Source organism: Onychostruthus taczanowskii, unplaced genomic scaffold, assembly GCF_017590055.1.
Source record: "Onychostruthus taczanowskii isolate IOZ18803 unplaced genomic scaffold, ASM1759005v1 scaffold25, whole genome shotgun sequence".
Lineage (NCBI taxonomy): Eukaryota > Metazoa > Chordata > Aves > Passeriformes > Passeridae > Onychostruthus > Onychostruthus taczanowskii.
Genome location: NW_024499796.1, coordinates 7612850 through 7630113, shown reverse-complemented (window position 1 = coordinate 7630113; position 17264 = coordinate 7612850). Strand labels below are relative to the sequence as shown.

Genomic DNA, 17264 nt, shown 5'->3' with positions numbered 1-17264 from the left:
GGGCACGAGGAGTCCTTGTTGGCAGCTCAGGGTTTGCAGACCGCCTGTGTAAACCCATTTACCAGCATTTGAAGCTAATTAGTGCTTTTAAGGATTCTTTTTTTTTTTTTTTTTTTTTTTTTTTCCTCCCCTTCCTGCCCCTCTTTCCGGGCCAAGTGCCCAGCACAGCTTGGTGGCTTTCAGCAGGGACTCGGCGAGGTCGGAGCTGTCAGCGCCCACGTCCTGCCTCGTGGTTCACACCTTCCCACGCTCCAGCCCCCTCCTCTGCTGCTCAGCACTCGGCACCCTTCCAGGTTCATTAGGGAACGGCTAATTGGGGGCACAGGAAGGAGCTGGACAGAGCAGAGGGGGTCTGTTGAGGTGTGGGGTGAGAAGCTCTGCCTGGTGCTCACCTGAGCGTCTGCTCCAGGCTCCTGAGCTAAGCTCCAAGCCAAGCTCGTTTGTTTGTGGTTTTCCCCCCTCTAATTTGCAGGAAAAAGCCCAGTCCCCCTGCCTCACTACCCTCCTTTCCTAAAGCACAAGCTCTTTTTGTAACCATCACAAAGCCATGCAAACGAGTCCTCTCCACTTACACGCTGGATTTTTTTTTTTTCCTTTCCTTAAGAGTAAATTTTGTAATATCTTTAATCTGGAGGGAGCACATCCAGCACCCATGGGTGCTGCTGAGCTCACTGCTCCCACTATTCCAGGGCCATCAGAGCAATCTATGTGCCCTGCTCAGCTGGAGGCTCTTTCCCAGCTCATCTCTCTTGGCTTTGGTGTTGGCTCACTTGAGAAACCGCTGGGTTTCCCCCCTGAGGCTTTTAAAGTCCCATCAAAGGCAGCTCCTCGCTCCAGTCGCTGCTATCACATAGAGATAATAAAAGTCCTGAACCAGGCAGTGGCTCAGTGGTGGAGGAGAGAGCCCATTAAGGAGCAGAATAACTCTTTATTGCTCTTTATTAGAGGAGCTCAGCAGCACAAAGCAGGCGCTGGAGTTTCAGGGCATTAATTCCTGTGTTTGGAGCTGAGCAGGGAGCAGGGCTGCGGCTGGGCTGGTTTGTGGCTCTTTCTCTGTTTTGGGCTGCTTTGCCTCTTCTCTTGTTGGCTTTGGATCTTCTCTGTGTCCTGGGAAGGTGAGGGACCTGCCCTGCCCTGCCCCTGGCCAGGTGGGGACAGAGGAGCATGGACACCTCTGACACACAGACATCAGGGTTTAGGGATGCCAAAGATGTGTGGCAGTGTTCCCTTCCCTCCTCAGCTGGTCTGTGATGGGAAAAGACAAATTGGTGTCTTAAATATGGGAGGTGGGGTGTGTGCATCTAGCTAACTTATTATGGTGTGACAGAGTGCAGAGATTTTCTAGCAGTAGCCACAAATCCATTTGAATTGTTCTTCTCCTTGTAAGAGAAAAACAAGAAGGATGGGACTGCGTGGGCTAAAGCTGGAATTGGGCAATTAACTCCAATATGCAAATGGAGCAGAACTTATAAATTAAGAGGCCCTGTGACTGGGTGTCCTTTTTGTGACGATTTTGGTTCATTTTGGGTGTAGCCCTGGCTGGGCTCTTGTGCTGCCCAAGCTGGATCCATTGAGGCCTCCTAATAAATCACTGCTTTATTCTTTAACTCCTTCTAGCCCCTGTTCTGGCCCAGCCTTCCCAAGGCACCAGCTCTTGCAGGTTTATGCCCCAGGCAGAGGAAGCAGGTGGTGGTTTGTGCTCCCCTCACACTCTGGGCTGCTCTGGATTGCCAGGCTGGTCCAGCCAAGGTCCAAACCACGGCACAGGGATGTGCCAGCAGGGAGATGGGAGGCTGGAAGCTGCTGGTGAGACCTTGGTGTGCAAGTGCCAGGTGGTGCCCAGCCCAGGGGGGTGCCCAGGTGTGCAGGGAGAAGAGCAAACAGGAGCTCCACGTGCTCCAGTGGGAGAAAATCCAGGATTCTGCAGCACCTCAGGCAGGAGGCAGCTGGATGAAATCCTCCTTGCTCTGAGGACTGCTTTTCTTTGAGCATTCCTGTCCCTGGGACTGTTCCCATCAGTGTTTTGTTCGAGGGATGCCATCATCCAGCTCAGAAATGGTATTTCTGCCTTCCTCCCATGCCAAGTGCTCCCCAGCCCAGCTGCTTTGTTTTTTCAGACCTGGGAGAGTTTATTTGAGAGATTTTCTGGCTGCTCAGAGATACCATCAGTTTGTCTCTGATTTTGGGGTCAAGTTTCTGCCTGAGGCTGGGGATGTTTGGCCTGAGGATTTCTTTTGCCCTTTCTGAGTTTAGGGGCAAAGCAGAAAATGACTCCCTGTAACTGCAGGCTGTGAAAACCCCTCTCCCTGGCAGGGGATGTGCAGAGGTGGCACAGAGAAATCTCTGCCCAGAGTCGCCAGTGTTGGGCAGAGCTCCTGGTTTGGTTAGAAGCAAATCTGTTCTGGAAATGCTCAGTGCTGGCTGTGAGCCCTCAGCTCATTCCCCCTCCCAGGGTCACTCCTGGAGTGCCCAGAGCTGGAAAGTTCCTCCTATGCAAAGTGTTCTCCAGCCCAGCTGGGTCAGTTTGTTTTTTCAAATTAAAAAAAGTTTATTTTAGAGTTTTCTAGATGCTCAGAGATACCATCAGCCATAAACAATGCCAGAGGAAGTAGAAGAGGAGTGAACATAATGATTTATTTTCTCTCTGGGTTTGGTTTATTTTAAAATCTGTAATTCCTAAAAGAAAGTGTTGGGAGTAAAGAAGAAAAGTGGTGAATTTTTTATTGAAGTAGTGTGACTACTGTGTTTTGTTTTTTAAATTCTTTTCAAAAATCCCATTTCTTTACTCATTTTGTTGTTTTCCAAAGTGACCAGTGAGTGTGAGGAGCCCACTTTGAGTCTTGATTATTTCATTTTGTTTTGATTTTCTTTCTTTTTCCCATGAAGTGCAGAACTCGGGGCCCTTTTAAACCTGAAGTCACCTGCAGGGCTGGTGCCTCACTTTGTGGTGCTGTTGTTTTGCAGCAATGATCTCTCTGCTCAGTAAATGATCAGCTGGGTGGCTGGATTGAACCCATGCCCATAAATACAAAGCACACTGGAATTTCAGGAATGTGAAGGGCATCCCTCACTTGTCATGGCAAAACCACCAGAAATTTCCCCACGAAGCCTTTGCAGGTCACTGGTAGAGAAAAGTGTCTGTGCATCACCTGCATGTGGTACCTTTATATTCCTATTTATATTCCTGCCATCTTATTGTCAGTGGGATGTTATATATAGCTTTTATGGTAATTTTGTGTGCTGAATGCAGTTTCCAGGGAGGAAATTGCATTGAGAAATGGGTGAAGAAGTAATAATAATAGCAATAATCTGCATAAGCCCCTGTTGTTAAAACCCACAGCCCTACATCTCCTGAAGAAAAATGCACAGATAAGGGAACAGTTTTCCAAACAACATCTTCAAATGACTTGGAGGGTGACTTGTGGCAAGGGCTGGAGTGGCAGGACAAGGGGAAATGGCTTTAACCTGAAGGGATTTGGGTTAGATGGATATTGGGAAGGAATTCCTAGCTGTGAGGGTGGGGAGGCCCTGGCAAAGTTGCCCAGAGAAGCTGTGGCTGCTCCATCCCTAAGTGTTCAGGGGCAGGTTGGAATATCTGTTTTAGGTGTTTTGGTGTGTCCTGGTATTCCAGGAGCAGGGAAAAGCCTCAGCTGGGATCAGAGACCCTCCTGTTGCCCTGGGGGTGTGGGACAGATCCTGAGCTAACACCAGAGCCAGAAGTCAGGCCTGGTTCTGCCTGCACATAAGAAGCTGTTTTACAGGAAAAATGAGACACAGTTTAGCAAACACTTAAGGGCTGAGTTAGTTTTAATAATGTTGTTTAATCCTGTTGAAATTGAGAGGATTATCCTTAAACACTTCCCTGGCTGGGGCTGGGATCTGTGAGGAGCTGGCCTTGCACTGGGCTTGTCTTGCTCTTAGGAGATGATGTTGGGAAAAATATTCCTGTTATTGGGACAGTCCTTCTAGAGATGCTTCAAGGAGGCTTTTTGTGCCTGATCCCTCACACTAGGTGGCTTGGCTTTCTCACCTGAGTTTGGATTTGGGGTCTGTGTATTTGGAATCCATGGATTTGGGATCCTAGCTCCCCTATGCTAGCTCCTCACTTCCTCACCTGAGTGTGGATTTGGGATCAGTGGATTTGGGATCCTTACTGGGCTGTGCTGGCTCCTGACTTTCTCACCTGAGTGTGGATTTGGGATCCATAGATTTGGGATCCTCATTTGGCTGTGCTGGCTCCTCACTTTCTCACCTGAATGTGCGTTTGGGATCAGTGGATTTGGGATCCATGGATTTGGGATCTGTGCGTTTGGGATCTGATAGTTTGGGATCTGAGGATTTGGGATCTGTGGATTAGGGATCCGTGGATTTGGGATCTGTGGGTTTGGGATCAGTGGATTTGGGATCCCCACCGGGCTGTGCTGGCTCCTGAGTGGAACCAGTGCCCAGGCTTTGATGTGCCAGGATGAGCAGAGCTTGGGGCTGCTCAGCAGAGAACAAAGGGAGCCTTGTTGCTGAGGAGAACAGGGAGCTTTTCTCTTAAATTTCCCTGGAAGTCAAACCCCGCGGTGGCACTGTCTGATTCATAAACTGGATTTTTACTTCAGAAGGCTAAAAATAGAGCATGGAAGAGACTCATTCAGTCAGTCTAGGGCTTCCCTGGTTCTATTTTAAGCCCCCTGGAGCAGGGCTGGGGGTGCCAGTGGAGTTTCCAGTCTCTGTGCCCTGGGCTGGGTGTTCCAGGTACCACTTGAGGTGTTCTGTGCCCTGGTGAGCCCTGGAGCTTTCCAGGGATGTTCTGTTCCCTGTTTTCCACGTGGAAATCACCCACTTTTGGGTGATTTCCCAGTTTTTTGGTTGCTGCCCTGGCTTTGGCTCCACATGTGGGGCACCAGCAGCTGACAGCCAGGCTGGCATTCATGGCACGTGAAAAATGGGAGGGATGAAGGTTGCAAAAGTGTGGAGGGAAAGGATGGTCTGAGATGGGGCTATCATTGATGTCCTGGGATAAAAATGTGGCTCTGAGTTCATCCCAGGAGAAAATCCAGGGTTGTGGTCCCTGGGTGGGTGGTGTGGAAGTGCCTCAGCAAAGCAGGGGAGCATCCCAAAGTAAAATTCCTGAATAAAGGGAATAAAAAATCCTGTGGATGGGTTGGATGCAGGGCGGCCCCAGGCAGCAGCAGCTCAAAGCAGGGGAGCATCCCAAAGTAAAATTCCTGAATAAAGGGAATAAAAAACCCTGGGATGGGTTGGATGCAGGGCAGCCCCAGGCAGCAGCAGCCCCACCAGGGCTTGGGTTTGTACACCTGGAGCCCTCTCAAGAAGCCCTTTATCCATGTCCCATCCCAGGAGATTGGAAACCAGTCCAAAAGTAACAGGTTTGTTTTTATCACTCCAGCTTTGAAACGGTGAATGCGAACAAGGGTAAAACACAGCTTAAATCTACCTCAAAGCCATTCTTTGTTCCTCTTCATTGAAAATTCCCCATAGCAATTAAAACTTCCATCAAAAATGGGAGTTCTTCTGAAAAACCTGGTGGTTTTATTGCTTCTGATTGCTGTGCTGATGAGAATATTTTGGTGTTGAATCACTCCTGGCTGTTTTCTGCCAGAAAAGGGCGATGGTCTGCACTCACCTCTGACAAACTGATGATGCATCTTCATTGAATTGCAAGGAGTCAGAGCTGCTCAGCCTTGGCAAGTTTGCCTCAGTAAGATCATTTTGTGTGAGGAGAGACAAGAAAGGAGTTGTAATCCTTTTGTAATAAAACACAAAGTAAGAGGGTTTTCTCAATGCTTCTTAGTGTGGCATAAAACCTGTCAGGGCAGGTCTGGGCTTATTAAATGAGAGTGGGGATGGAATTTCCTCAGATGAAGCTGTTCAGTAATATCTTGAGGGTTAAATGTCTTTTGTGCTCAGTGGTGGAACCTAAAGCAGGGTTTGCACTGGCAGTGTGCTCCCAGCCCTGATGGTGACACTGTGACACCTGGGGGGCGGGGGGACTGGAGCACTTCCATTCCAGTGGGGTGCAGCTCCAAGCACCAGGCTGGGGGTCCTTGGGCTCCCACCAAACCTTCCTGTGTCCTCAGTAAGCACACCAGCCTCTTTTTCTCTCATTTCCAGGTGATCTCTGCAGTATCCAGGCTCTCCTTCCACAGTATTGCTCAAACCAAAGGAATTAGGTAAGATCCTTTCAATATGATGCCTTACAATAACATTTCTCTCCCTCTGTCCATATTCCTTGTATTTAATCACATCAGGCTCTTTAGAGGCTGCACATAATGGGGTTAAACAGACACCAAGGGTGCCTTTGGGATGCAGGTAGGAACAGTTTCAGATTAAATAAGTGAAAACGTGAGGAATTGTGTGCACTGTGCATGCTGGGCAGGGCAGCAGGGTGAGTTTTGGGGTCTCTAGCTGGAGATTTTGCTCAACTCCACGAGGGAAAGCCAGCAGTGCCAGGAGCTGTGGCATCACCCACTGTCCCCTGTGCAGGAGAGCCCAGGGACCTTTCTGCCCTTAACAGCTGGGAAATGTCCCCCTGGCTGTGTCACAGGCACATCCCTGGTGAGGGGGTGGGATTGCACCCGGGGTGTGCTGCCTGCTCCTCCTCTGAGGGAGCAGTGCAGAAGGAATTAAAAGCAGCAGACAGCCCCTATTAAGCAGAGCTGTTATCCTGCTCTTTGTTCAGCTCCCTGCAAAATTGCTTTGCAATTGCTTTCCTTGTTAGAGTGCATTTGTATTATTAATCTGGGAACATCTCATTAGGGCCACGGCTATAACAGGGATGAGTTTGCAGCCTAAATTACCTCTCCTCGTTTTTCTGGGGAGGGAGTGGGTGTGTTTTCACCCCCCCAGCTACAGAACACATTGGATTTTCTCCACAGCATGTGTCCTGCTGCTGTTCTGGTTGGGGGTCTGTGGTGCATCCCAAGCCAGGCACAGCCAGGATGAAGGGATGGATGCTCACCCCCCCAGCTACAGAACACATTGGATTTTCTCCACAGCATGAGTCCTGCTGCTGTTCTGGTTGAGGATCTGAGGATCCCAAGCCAGGCACAGGCAGGATGAAGGGATGGATGGCATCCCTGCCCCACTCCCAGCCCTGCCACCCAGCACCCCCTGCCACCATTCCCACTGTTGGAACATATTTTCCCTGCCTTGTCTGCTCTGAGATTGCTGGAGGGGAACAGCTTTTCACGTGTAAAACCAGCTCAGAGCCTTCCCATCTGTTAAACACAGATCCCAGCAGGGCTGGGGGAGAGGCAGGGCCGAGGGTTTGAGGAAGAAAGATGTGCTGTGAGTTAAGGGCTGTTTGTTGTGCTGATAGCCCTGAGTCCTGCAGGAGCCTGCAGTGGTTTTTGTTTTTAGGGAGAAGAGCATCCAAGGGGTTTGGAGGCTGGGGGATTCACGTGCACAACCTTCAGTGCCTTGGCAAGGGCTGGCTTTAAGTCTTGGGGCATCACTGGGAGGGTTCCAGGGGTCACCCCCTGGCAAAGCCCTTCCCAAGAAAGGGAGAGGGGTCCTGGATCCAGCTCGGAGGATGAAGGAGCTGCCATCCCCTGGGAAGGCTCTGGCTGAGCCCCTGTTGGGTGTGTTGAGGGCTGGGCATAGCTGGGATGCAGAATCAAGGGAGGCTTTGCTGTTCTTGTGGGCATGAAGCTTTTTCTCATTCATTTTACAGCTGGCATTTACAGTTCCCACTAAAATCCGTTATCTTGGAAGCCTTTGGCACCATAATGACACAAGAACAGCGCAGAGCTTAGTGAGCCTTTGCTTCTAACCCTGTTTTCCTGTGTATTAACCCTGCTTCTCCTCCAGCTCTGCAGGAACAGAAAATGCTGTCATCCTTTAGCTGGAAAATAGAACAGACTAGAAATGAATTCTGTAATTCCAAGAAAATACCCTCCTGGGAGTGTTCCCTCCCATCCCACTGTCCCCTGCAGCCAAGAGCCCTGGCTTTGTCCATTGCTGCATCTTCTTTCCTTTAAATTAGGTGATTTCTTGCTGCACCATCACAAACCCCTCAATGGCAGAAACTAATCTCAAATTAATTAATCTAATCTGGTGGGAACCAGCAGCAGCTCTGGCTCCCTGAAGGGACTGCTCACATCAGCCACCACTGCCCCTCAGCTCGTTGGGTCCATCCTCTTCCCTCTCCCAGTGAAGATGCTTCCCTTGCAAGTGGGAAAAATCTTGTTGGCTTAGGCACAGTGCTTAAATACATGGTAAATTCAGTGAAATTTGGATGCTAGGTGGATTGTATGGTCTTCAGCCCCACAGCATGAATGTGGCTCTGCTCCAATCCCTATTTTAGGGTCTGAGAATGAGGATCACGCAAATTAACAGTGAAATAAATCCCAAAGCCTGTTCCTTGTCCTTGAATAAGTTTCATGGCGTGGAGAAAAATAAAAAATCAATCTTGTGTGCTGTTCAGTGAAAAAAAAAAAAGAAATCACTCTTTCTGTCTTAATAATTTCTGGCTACAGGAGCCTTGGCAGAGGAGCCCTGTTTCCCAGAGTCCTGCAGATAGCTATCAGGGCAGCTCTGAGGAGATGACAGAGTGCTTCTTCCAAGAAACAAGCATCAAAAACAGGGCAAAAACTCCATCCTGAGTGCAGGGTTTTATTTGCAGTGTACCTAATGTGCAGCAGCTGTAGCTACAGCCCTGCTGTGACCATCCTCTGCCTGCCCTGTCCCCATCCCAGGGCTGCTCCCACAAATCCTGCAGGAAGCAGGCTCTGTGCTGAGGGGATGGGAGCTTTCTTCTGGGATTTTGATCCCCCTGTTGTCCCAAAGAGTTGTGTACAGGGACAAAGAGCAGATCCTCATTGCTCGGGAGGGGAGATTGATTAGTTATTGGTTCTCATCCTTCCCTCCATCTCTTTGGAGGACTGTCAGCACTTCCAGGGAGAAGTTCCACCGTGCTCCATCCCTGAACAAGGAGCCTTTATTATCCAGCTGGGATTTTCCACTGCAGCCCTAATTCCATTACCCCATTCCCACGCTGGCTGGCACTTCCCAGGCAGCCTGGAGGGTTCTGCAGCAGCATGATCTTTGCACAAGGATGTCGTGCAAAGCTTCTCCTGGGCTTTGGAGCAAGAATTTTCATTCCCTTCCCGAGTTTTCGCTCCAAATTTTCTTGAGCAAACTCAGCTCTCTGGAGGACAACAAGACTTCTTGTTGCAGGTTCCAATAAACCAGGATTATAATTATTTTCTTAAAGCTTTTTTTTCCCCTGTTTTCCCATAAGGTTTTCCTGCCACAGCCAGGGCTGTTCCCTGCTGCCTGTGGCACATCCTGGGCTCCACCATCCCCCTCATGCTCTGAGGGCTGAAAGGGAGCTCTGAGCAGAGGAGGGGGCATGTGTTTATTCATCTCCCTGAGATCTGTGTTTGTCCTGGAAGCAGAGTTCTGCAAGCAAAGCAGGAGGTTCAGGAGTATTGGCTCGTGCTGCCTGCATGCATTTTTCATGTGTGCGCAGCAAAGCCCGGCTGAGGGCAGGAAGGGGTTTGCATGTTCAGAGGCCTTTCTGGAGGCCCTAAATCTGAGCAAATCCTTTCTGTATGAACGGAACCTCTCGGTGACTGTCCTCAGAAGGCACCACAGTTAGTAAAAGACAATTAAAACCACTTGCAGATGGGCAGGAGGGCGAGTCCTGGCTGTCAGAGGAGGTTTTCTCTCACAGGAGCAGTGGCAATGCTCTGGCTGGGCCGTGGAGGGAAGGACACAGAACCTGAAAATTATAAAAGCAAAAACTTAAGGCATCAATCCCAGCAGCAAACCCCACTTCTTGCAGAAGATGTGGTGGCACGAGCTGGAGCTGATCAGGATGTTCCCCTCGCTGTCCTGAAGGAGAGAAGGGAGACAGGGGAAAATCTTTTATGGCCTTTGCAAGGATTCCCCAGCGTGCTCAGGCTTCCTGCGGATCAGATTTGGTCTCTGCTCCCCCTGCCCCTGGGGATGGGAGGCAGATCCAGCTGGGTGTGAAAATGGCAAGCAATTAAAGGCACTAACAATTAAGTCCTCAAGTGTCTCCTGATGAGGAGGTTGTTAGGGCACCTCTTCTCCTGAAGGTTGGTTTTACAAGGCCTGTTTTATTCCCTGCCAGCAGCTCTCTGGAATTGCACTCTGCCCATTATTCTTTTACTGCCGTTGTGTTTTCCTTGTACACGCTTTAAGTGTTGCTGTAAAATGGATGGAGAAGGCTGGGGGAGGATCTGTGTCTGGAAATTACAGGTACAGTTGGTGTTTTTGCAGTGCTCTCCTGGAACTGGGACCAGTCTTGGAACTGGTCCCCAGCACAAACTCAGAGAAGCTCAGCACAAACCCCACAAGCAGGAGGTCAGGTGGAGATTGTTTCTTCTGACACCACCAAACCTTTAGGAGTCACCGTAAAGCTCCTCCATTTGTTGATAAGCAGAATCCTTGGCTGAGAAGCAGCTCCTTTCCCGCTAAAAGAAGAAAAGAAAAAAAAAAAAAACATTCTTAGCAGATTTTTTTTGGCAAGTTTGTATCCTCACAGAGAGCCTGAAAAAAAAAAATCCCTGACATGTTTTCCTGCACGGCTGCTTTGTAGGCTGGGGGGATGCTGAGGTCACCCCACAAGCATCTGCTCACAAAGCAAAGGCAGCTTCTCTGTCCCCTCCCTGCAGCAGCTTTGCTTAATGAACACAGCTCTGATGAGCTCAGCTCTGCTGGCTGGGCTCAGGTGGGGCTTGCTGGGCTTTGGGGTCACCTCTGTGTCACTGGTGCTTCCCTCAGCCACCCCTGTGTCACTGTGGGACCTTTCCAGCACCTCTGATTGTCTTCCCAAAACGCAGCTCATCCCCGAGGATGGAGAAGGGCTCCAGGCTCAGCTGGTCTGAAACAGGGGACCTGGGAGGCTCCCAGCACTGGGGGATAGGGACAGGAGTGCCTGGAGAGGGACACTTGGATGCTTTGGGACAGCCCAGGTCTCTCTGCACCTCCCTGGGGAAGGGATTCCTGGTGGCCCTCAAGATGGGCTGTTTGGAGCTGGTTTGTGCTGCACACTTGGGCCCGTCTTGGCTGGGATGTGCTGGAATCAAACAGAAAGATCCATTTTGGTAATTATTTATTTTTATTGGCACACGTTTCACAGGATGGCAGCTGCTCAGGTACAGCAGAAAAACTCAAGAGTGCTGAAAGATCTCCTTGTGCTGCTTTGCTGCAAGTTAAAAATGGGGACTGCAGGATTTGTGTGTTCACCAGGTGTTTTCCAGCATGAGGCAGTGGATGTTGTTGGGTGGGAAGCATCCCAGGTCTTTTCTGGGGCAATCATTCCTTAGTGGTTGGTTGTGCTGTTACCCCACAGGGCTTGGCTCTTTTTTATTCCTTTCTTTTCAAGAAAGACATTTCTGGATTCCCCTTTTGATTTTATCCATCTGTTCTCATCAGTGTGGAGCTGAAGTGAGGAGAAAATCATCTCTCTTGCTTGAGTGAGGCATTGGTACATGAGGGGTTTTTAAAAATGCGATAAAACGTGTTGAAACATAAAATTCTACGAGCTGTTATTTTCTTGTCTTCTCATCTCCAGAAATGCTCAGTTCAGATTGGAGCTGAGCATAAAGCAGGGCCTGCAGCTCACCCTTGGGTGCTGACACTGCACCGAATGCTCTCCTGCAAAATCCTCATCATCATCATCATCATCATCATCATCTTTGTGTAGCTGGTGATGTAACTCGCTCTTGCTCTGCTGAATTTCCATCAGAATTAATCTTGCAAGAATTTCCGCACTTTCCAGACCACAAATAAAAGCAAACTGTAATTTTTCAGAGGATGTGTCTAAAATTTGGCGCCCCGTGAGGTGCTTCTTTCCAGAGATGAGTAATGTAACAGAAAAGTGTGATTTTAATTAAATTCAGCAGCTTTTGGTATGCTCTGATGGGTCTCGTTCTGCACAAGGAGAATTTATTCTATTCTGCTTTATATAAATGGATTTTGGGGGCATTAACAGGGTGGTTTTACCTCGCAGCACTTGACCAAAATCATTGCCTGGTGCTGCTCCTGTTCCACAGATGGGAACCAAATCTTGGAGAGCAGCTCCAGGTCACCTCTTTGCTGGTGCCTGGTCAGCTCACAGGCACCTCTTGGTAAATTAATGTTGCTTTAATCTGCCTAATTGCATGAAACCAACGAGGGAAGCATTTTCAGTGGTGTGTAAAAGTCTTGGAAAAATACATGATTTTGTTGGGGCAGCTCCAGGAGTGCTTGGGGTGACAGGCCCAGGGTTCCAGAACTGACAGAGGGCACAGCCACAAAAACAGGGTGATCCCCAGTGCCTCGTCGTCCTGGAGAAAAAGAGGAGGAAAATAGAAAAGGGGAAGCTTGGAGCTACCAAAATGATGTATTGAGAACAACCAAAGTGTGAAATTCTGGGGTTGAAGCAGCATTAAACCTCAGCAGTGGGACAGAAGGACTTTTCTGGAAGCATGGGAGCTGTGGAGCTGAGAACCCCACTCCCAAACTCCCATGGAAACACAGCCTGAAGCCTAAAATGTTGGTGAAATCAGTGTCCTGTGGGATTTCTGTGCATTGCCATGATGCTTCCTTCAAAACAGGGGTGTCAGGGGCTCTGTACCCCCAGCCAGGGGAGCTGGAAGTCCTGCAGGGTGCAGTTTCAGCCTGTAGACTCCACACCACAGGAATATTTTTCTGCCAGGAGGATTCAGCACAGCCCTGGCCATCCCTGCAGGGCTGCAGGAGCTCCTCTGCAGCAGCTTGAGGCTCTGGTCCTCCCCATTAGTGAAGAAATGCCTCGCAGAAGGGACAGCAGATGGGAGCAGCTCAGGTTTCCCGGGTGTCACACACTCCACCTGCTCTTTAAAACACTCAAGTGTTATCCCTGGACTTAGGAAAACAGGGGGAAGATTATCCTGCTGGTGCTGGGAGGGTGGAATCCCCCTCCAGAAAGGGAGAAAATCACCTCCTTTACACTCCTCAGGGGGTTTGCACAAGTCAGGAAAACTTCCTTGCAATTCTGCCTGACAAACCATCTCCACTGAGAGCAGCCCCAGGTGGGAGCAGCTCCTTGGGATGGAGAGCCCTGAGTGGGACATTCCTCCCTCTGTGCTTCTCACCAGGCTTGCTGTTCCCAGGGCTGCTGTTTGACCCCAAGAAATCAGAGTGGAGAGTGGAAAAATGGTAAATAAACCACGCTGGGTCCTCCTTGCTCTGTCCCACTCGGATCTGAGGCCAAGGTGCTGCTGTACAAAATGATCAGACTGAAGCTGCCTCATCCCTGACCCTCTGCTCCCTGCAGAGCTGGCTTCACCTCTTCCAGCTAGGACAAGGCAGCCCAGATGCTGAAATACGCTGATAAATAAATAAACCCCCCTGTTTATTGCTGTTAGAATTGCAGCCTACCTGGCTCTTCATGTTGAATAATTCAGAGGGAAGAGCAGCCAGGCAGTGCTGAGAGGTTCCCTGTGCAGGGGTGGACGGTGAGGATGTGGTGTGGGAGGGATCACGGGGCAACCTGAGAGCAAGGGAGGGTTTTTCTTGCATGAGGTGCCTCGTGAAATATTAATAGATTGTCCTCGTGGGTGATGTGATGTGCTGTGGCTGGCTCTGCCTGTGTCCTGTTTGCAGGGAGCTCTGTGAGATCCAGAAATGGCCAAAATGTTTTGTAAGATCAAGGGGGTGGTTTGCACCAACACGTGCTGTAAGTCCTGCCCTCCAGAGGAGCAGCTCACTCCAAACTCCAGAACAAATTGCTTGGTCTTGTCTTCCCTTTTCAGCCCTAAACAAACCCATCAGATCAATCCCACTTCCCTTCCCTCCTTTGATCTCTGGGAGTGATGCTGTGCACTGCTGTGGGGTTTGTCTGTTCAGGAGTCTACTTTGGGAGCTGCATTATCTCTTAAGAGCCTGTTCCAGCTCTGTTTGATGGCACTGGGAGCTTTTTCTTTTCATCTGAGCGGGGTGGGGCCCACAGCAGCCCCCGATGAATGGCTCAGCAGGTGGTTTTGCATGGTGGTGGAGGAAATAAAGCTAGTGCTCAGCAAAAGATATGAAATAAGAGACGTTTTCAAATGAATTTTAATAAACTGGGGTCTCTGCAGACCTCTTGGGTTTCAGTGGACTCAAAGTACTCACTGCTGTTGGGCATTCCCAGCTCTGCTGTGCTCCTACATAAGAAGTTGCAATGTGCCTGGAGGACTTTGGCAATTTCCCAGGGAATCCAGAGCTTTTAGATCTTTTGACTGACAACATTTTTACTCTATTTACCAAAAAAGACGACCCAGGGATTGGTCCCAAACCAGGTGCTTGCTGCTGGGGAGCTCGTGGCTGGGGAAGGTGCAGCACTTTCACCTTGGATGGAGATGCTGCTCCTGCATGGCTGGGGCCAAGGGCAGGATCTGTGGGAAGGCTCTCAGTGAAAACCCTGTGCTGGTGAGAAATAGTGCCTTAAAAGATCTCCCAGCTGGCTTTTCTTTGTGTTGCCTTGGTGGGGATCTGGTGGGGTGGGAGTGAGAGCAGAGTTCCTCTCACCCGCTCTGTCCCCACCACATCTAATCTGGTTTTGCAGCCAGCTCAGGTGTGTTCAGTGACAGAAAAAGAACCTAAATGGATGTATAAGGGAGCTTAAGTCAAAAGTAGGGAGATATTTCAAATAGTGGATGTTGGTAGAGCTAAATTAAATTGTGTTGTTGCACTTAGAACTCCTGGGGAAGAGCAAGGGATGAAGAGAGGAAAAAGCCAAGGCTTTGTCCCAAAAGCTGCCCTTCAGCTCCACAGTTTGGATGGTCCATTTAGTAATCCTCACCCTGGTGTGACTTCTCCCTCTAATTGTATTCTGTGAGTCCTTATTTAGCCATTAGCTGCCACTGCAGGGACACAGGTTATTAATTCCTTCCCTGCCCTGACTTTCACTCTGGGCCTTCACCAGCAGTCAAGGTGAAGCTGGGAGGGCCAGGGGAGCTGCATCCCCATGAAACTCTGATTAGAAAACATTTTTCTCCCTTTTCTGCTTCCTTGTCTTCCATGGGGGGTTGTATCACAGGAGCCAATTACACCTCAAGCCCAGATTTATGGCTGGGGATGTGTCCATGTGATTTTAATATTCTTTATGGCTCTTTTACTCCTTTCTCTCCAGCATGGCAAGCACTGGGGAAGGAAACACTCAGAGATTAAGAGCAGAATATGCATGTAAAAGAAAGGAGGTCGTGCCTTGTGGTGGATTTTTTTTTGCTGTTGTGACAAGTGATGTTTAAGCAGAAGTCCCCTCTGAGTTCTGCCTTCTTGCCAGAGCTTTGCAGCTCTTGCCTGACTCCCTCCCGTGTTGCCACCTTGCACGTGGACACACCTTGGGGGCTCCCTGTGGCAGGGCAGGGCAGCTGGGATGGCTGGGATTGCTCCATGGCTGGGCTCAGCTCTGTCCCCTCCTGGGCTCAGCACTGTTTCAAACTGCTTGGTCTGGAGCTGCTCCTCTAAAATGATGTACTGAGAACAACCAAAGTCTGAAATTTTGGGATTGAAGCAGCATTAAACCTCAGCAGTAGGACAGAAGGACTTTTCTGGAAGCATGGGAGCTGTGGGACTAAGAGCCTGAGGAAGGCTGAGGTGTAGCAGGGGAGAGAAGGCAAATTAATGCCAGTGAAAGGATCCAAAAATAGCAAATTTGGGGGCTAACCAGGCCATGGATTAAATCTTTCAGGAGAGGCAATCTATCATGGGCAGGGAGGGAAGAGGAGGAAATTGCTCCTGAGGGCAGTTAGAGGTTCAGATGTGGCCAGCTTTGCTCCTCCACAGTGTCCCATGCCCGTGGCTCACCTGCCTTCTCCAGGATGCCCAGCAGGGATGGGCAGAGCTGCCACCCCTCCGTGTCCCTGTGCTGTCCCTGTGCAAGGCTGGCTGTGCCCATGGGGATGCTCCAGCCCCAGCAGCCACAGCCCAGCCTGGCCCTGTGCCAGCAATAATATGTGGGCTTTAATTAAAACAGTATTTTTCATCTCCCTCATACGTTATTTGGTTATTGCTTCAGAATGAGCCAAGGAATTCTTGTATTCCCCCCACTCCCTCCCTCACTCCTTTAATCTGCTTTCTCCCCTCCTTTCTTTCTGCCCTTTTGGTGTCCTTTCCCTCATCTCCAGGAGTTTAACTTTTTTCAGCTGTCACAAAGTTGTTAAGATGAGGAGGCCTGGGGTTCATGAGGACTCAGTGATTCCACTGGGATGGCTGGAAAGTGCTCCCATGGAAGCAGTGCAGAGCCTGGCCGAGCAGGGAGGGAGCTCACAGGTGGAAAGGCTGGAGGAGAAGGTGTTTCTTCATCCCAACAAATCCAACACCAGGCTGGAATTAAGATTCCTGAGTTTTTTGTGCAGCACCAGCTCAGCAGGAAGGGCTCAGCCGCGGGGGCTCTGAGGTGCTGTGCTGTCAGACCATGCAGCTGCTCATTTTGGTGCCCAAGTGCTGCCCTGTGTGCCCAGCCAGCCTCCCCACCTGCATTCCTGCCTTGCCCTGCCAGCTGTGCCCTCGGGAAGCAGCAGAGCTGGTGTCACCCTGGGACAAAAACGGCTTTGCAGTGAATGTTTTGTGCTGCTCAGCAGGATGCTCAGGGCTGGGCCGAGTTCAGGAGCTCTGCTCTGAGGGGTGAGGCACCAATATAAAATATAACCCTGTCATTCCTTCCCTTGCCAGGCCCTTCCCTTCGGAGGAGACCACGGAGAATGACGATGACGTGTACCGGAGCTTGGAGGAGCTGGCAGAGTGAGTGGCCTCACCTTCTCCTGGGAGGGCTGAGGGAAAAGTTGCCGTGGGTTTCTCCCAAAAAAAGGCAGATAAAGTTTGACAGCAGGGTTGGGAGAGCCAGGACAGCTGCTTTGATCCTTTGGCCAGAGGATTTTTGTGCTCTGACAAAAGTCCATCTTTTTCTGGTGTAGAGCCCTGGGAGGTGTCACTTTTAATCAGTCAGAGTTGATGAGTGGCATGGTGGGCGGTGAAAGGGGCCAAGCCCAGGGGATCCCCAACTCCTCCTAAATCCCAAAACCCTGGTGCTTAATTCATCCTCTGAGATGATCCAAGCCAGCTCTGGGGGTGAGGTACTCATCTCCCCCCATGACATTTTTTGGGTGCTGTCACATGGAGCTGCTCCCCCGTGTGTGATTTTGGACCCCACCAGCTGGCCTGGGGCAATCAGAGAATAGTTTGGGTTGAAAAGGACCTTGAAGACCATTTCATTCCACCCCTTTGCAAGGGGCAGGGACACTTCTCACTATCCCAAGTGGCTCCAAGCCCCATCC

The 17264-nt window shown here is 50.0% G+C and overlaps 1 protein-coding gene across 2 annotated transcripts in view; it reads left to right on the top strand.

Annotated features, from left to right (window-relative positions):
* The window catches only part of VAV2 (vav guanine nucleotide exchange factor 2), a 122606-nt gene that overhangs the window by 70530 nt on the left and 34812 nt on the right, over positions 1–17264 (top strand). For both annotated transcript variants that reach the window (XM_041406870.1, XM_041406871.1), the window contains exons 3-4: positions 6124–6182; positions 16663–16731. In XM_041406870.1, the coding sequence (XP_041262804.1) occupies positions 6124–6182; positions 16663–16731 (128 nt within the window). The remainder of the gene's footprint in view (positions 1–6123; positions 6183–16662; positions 16732–17264) is intronic.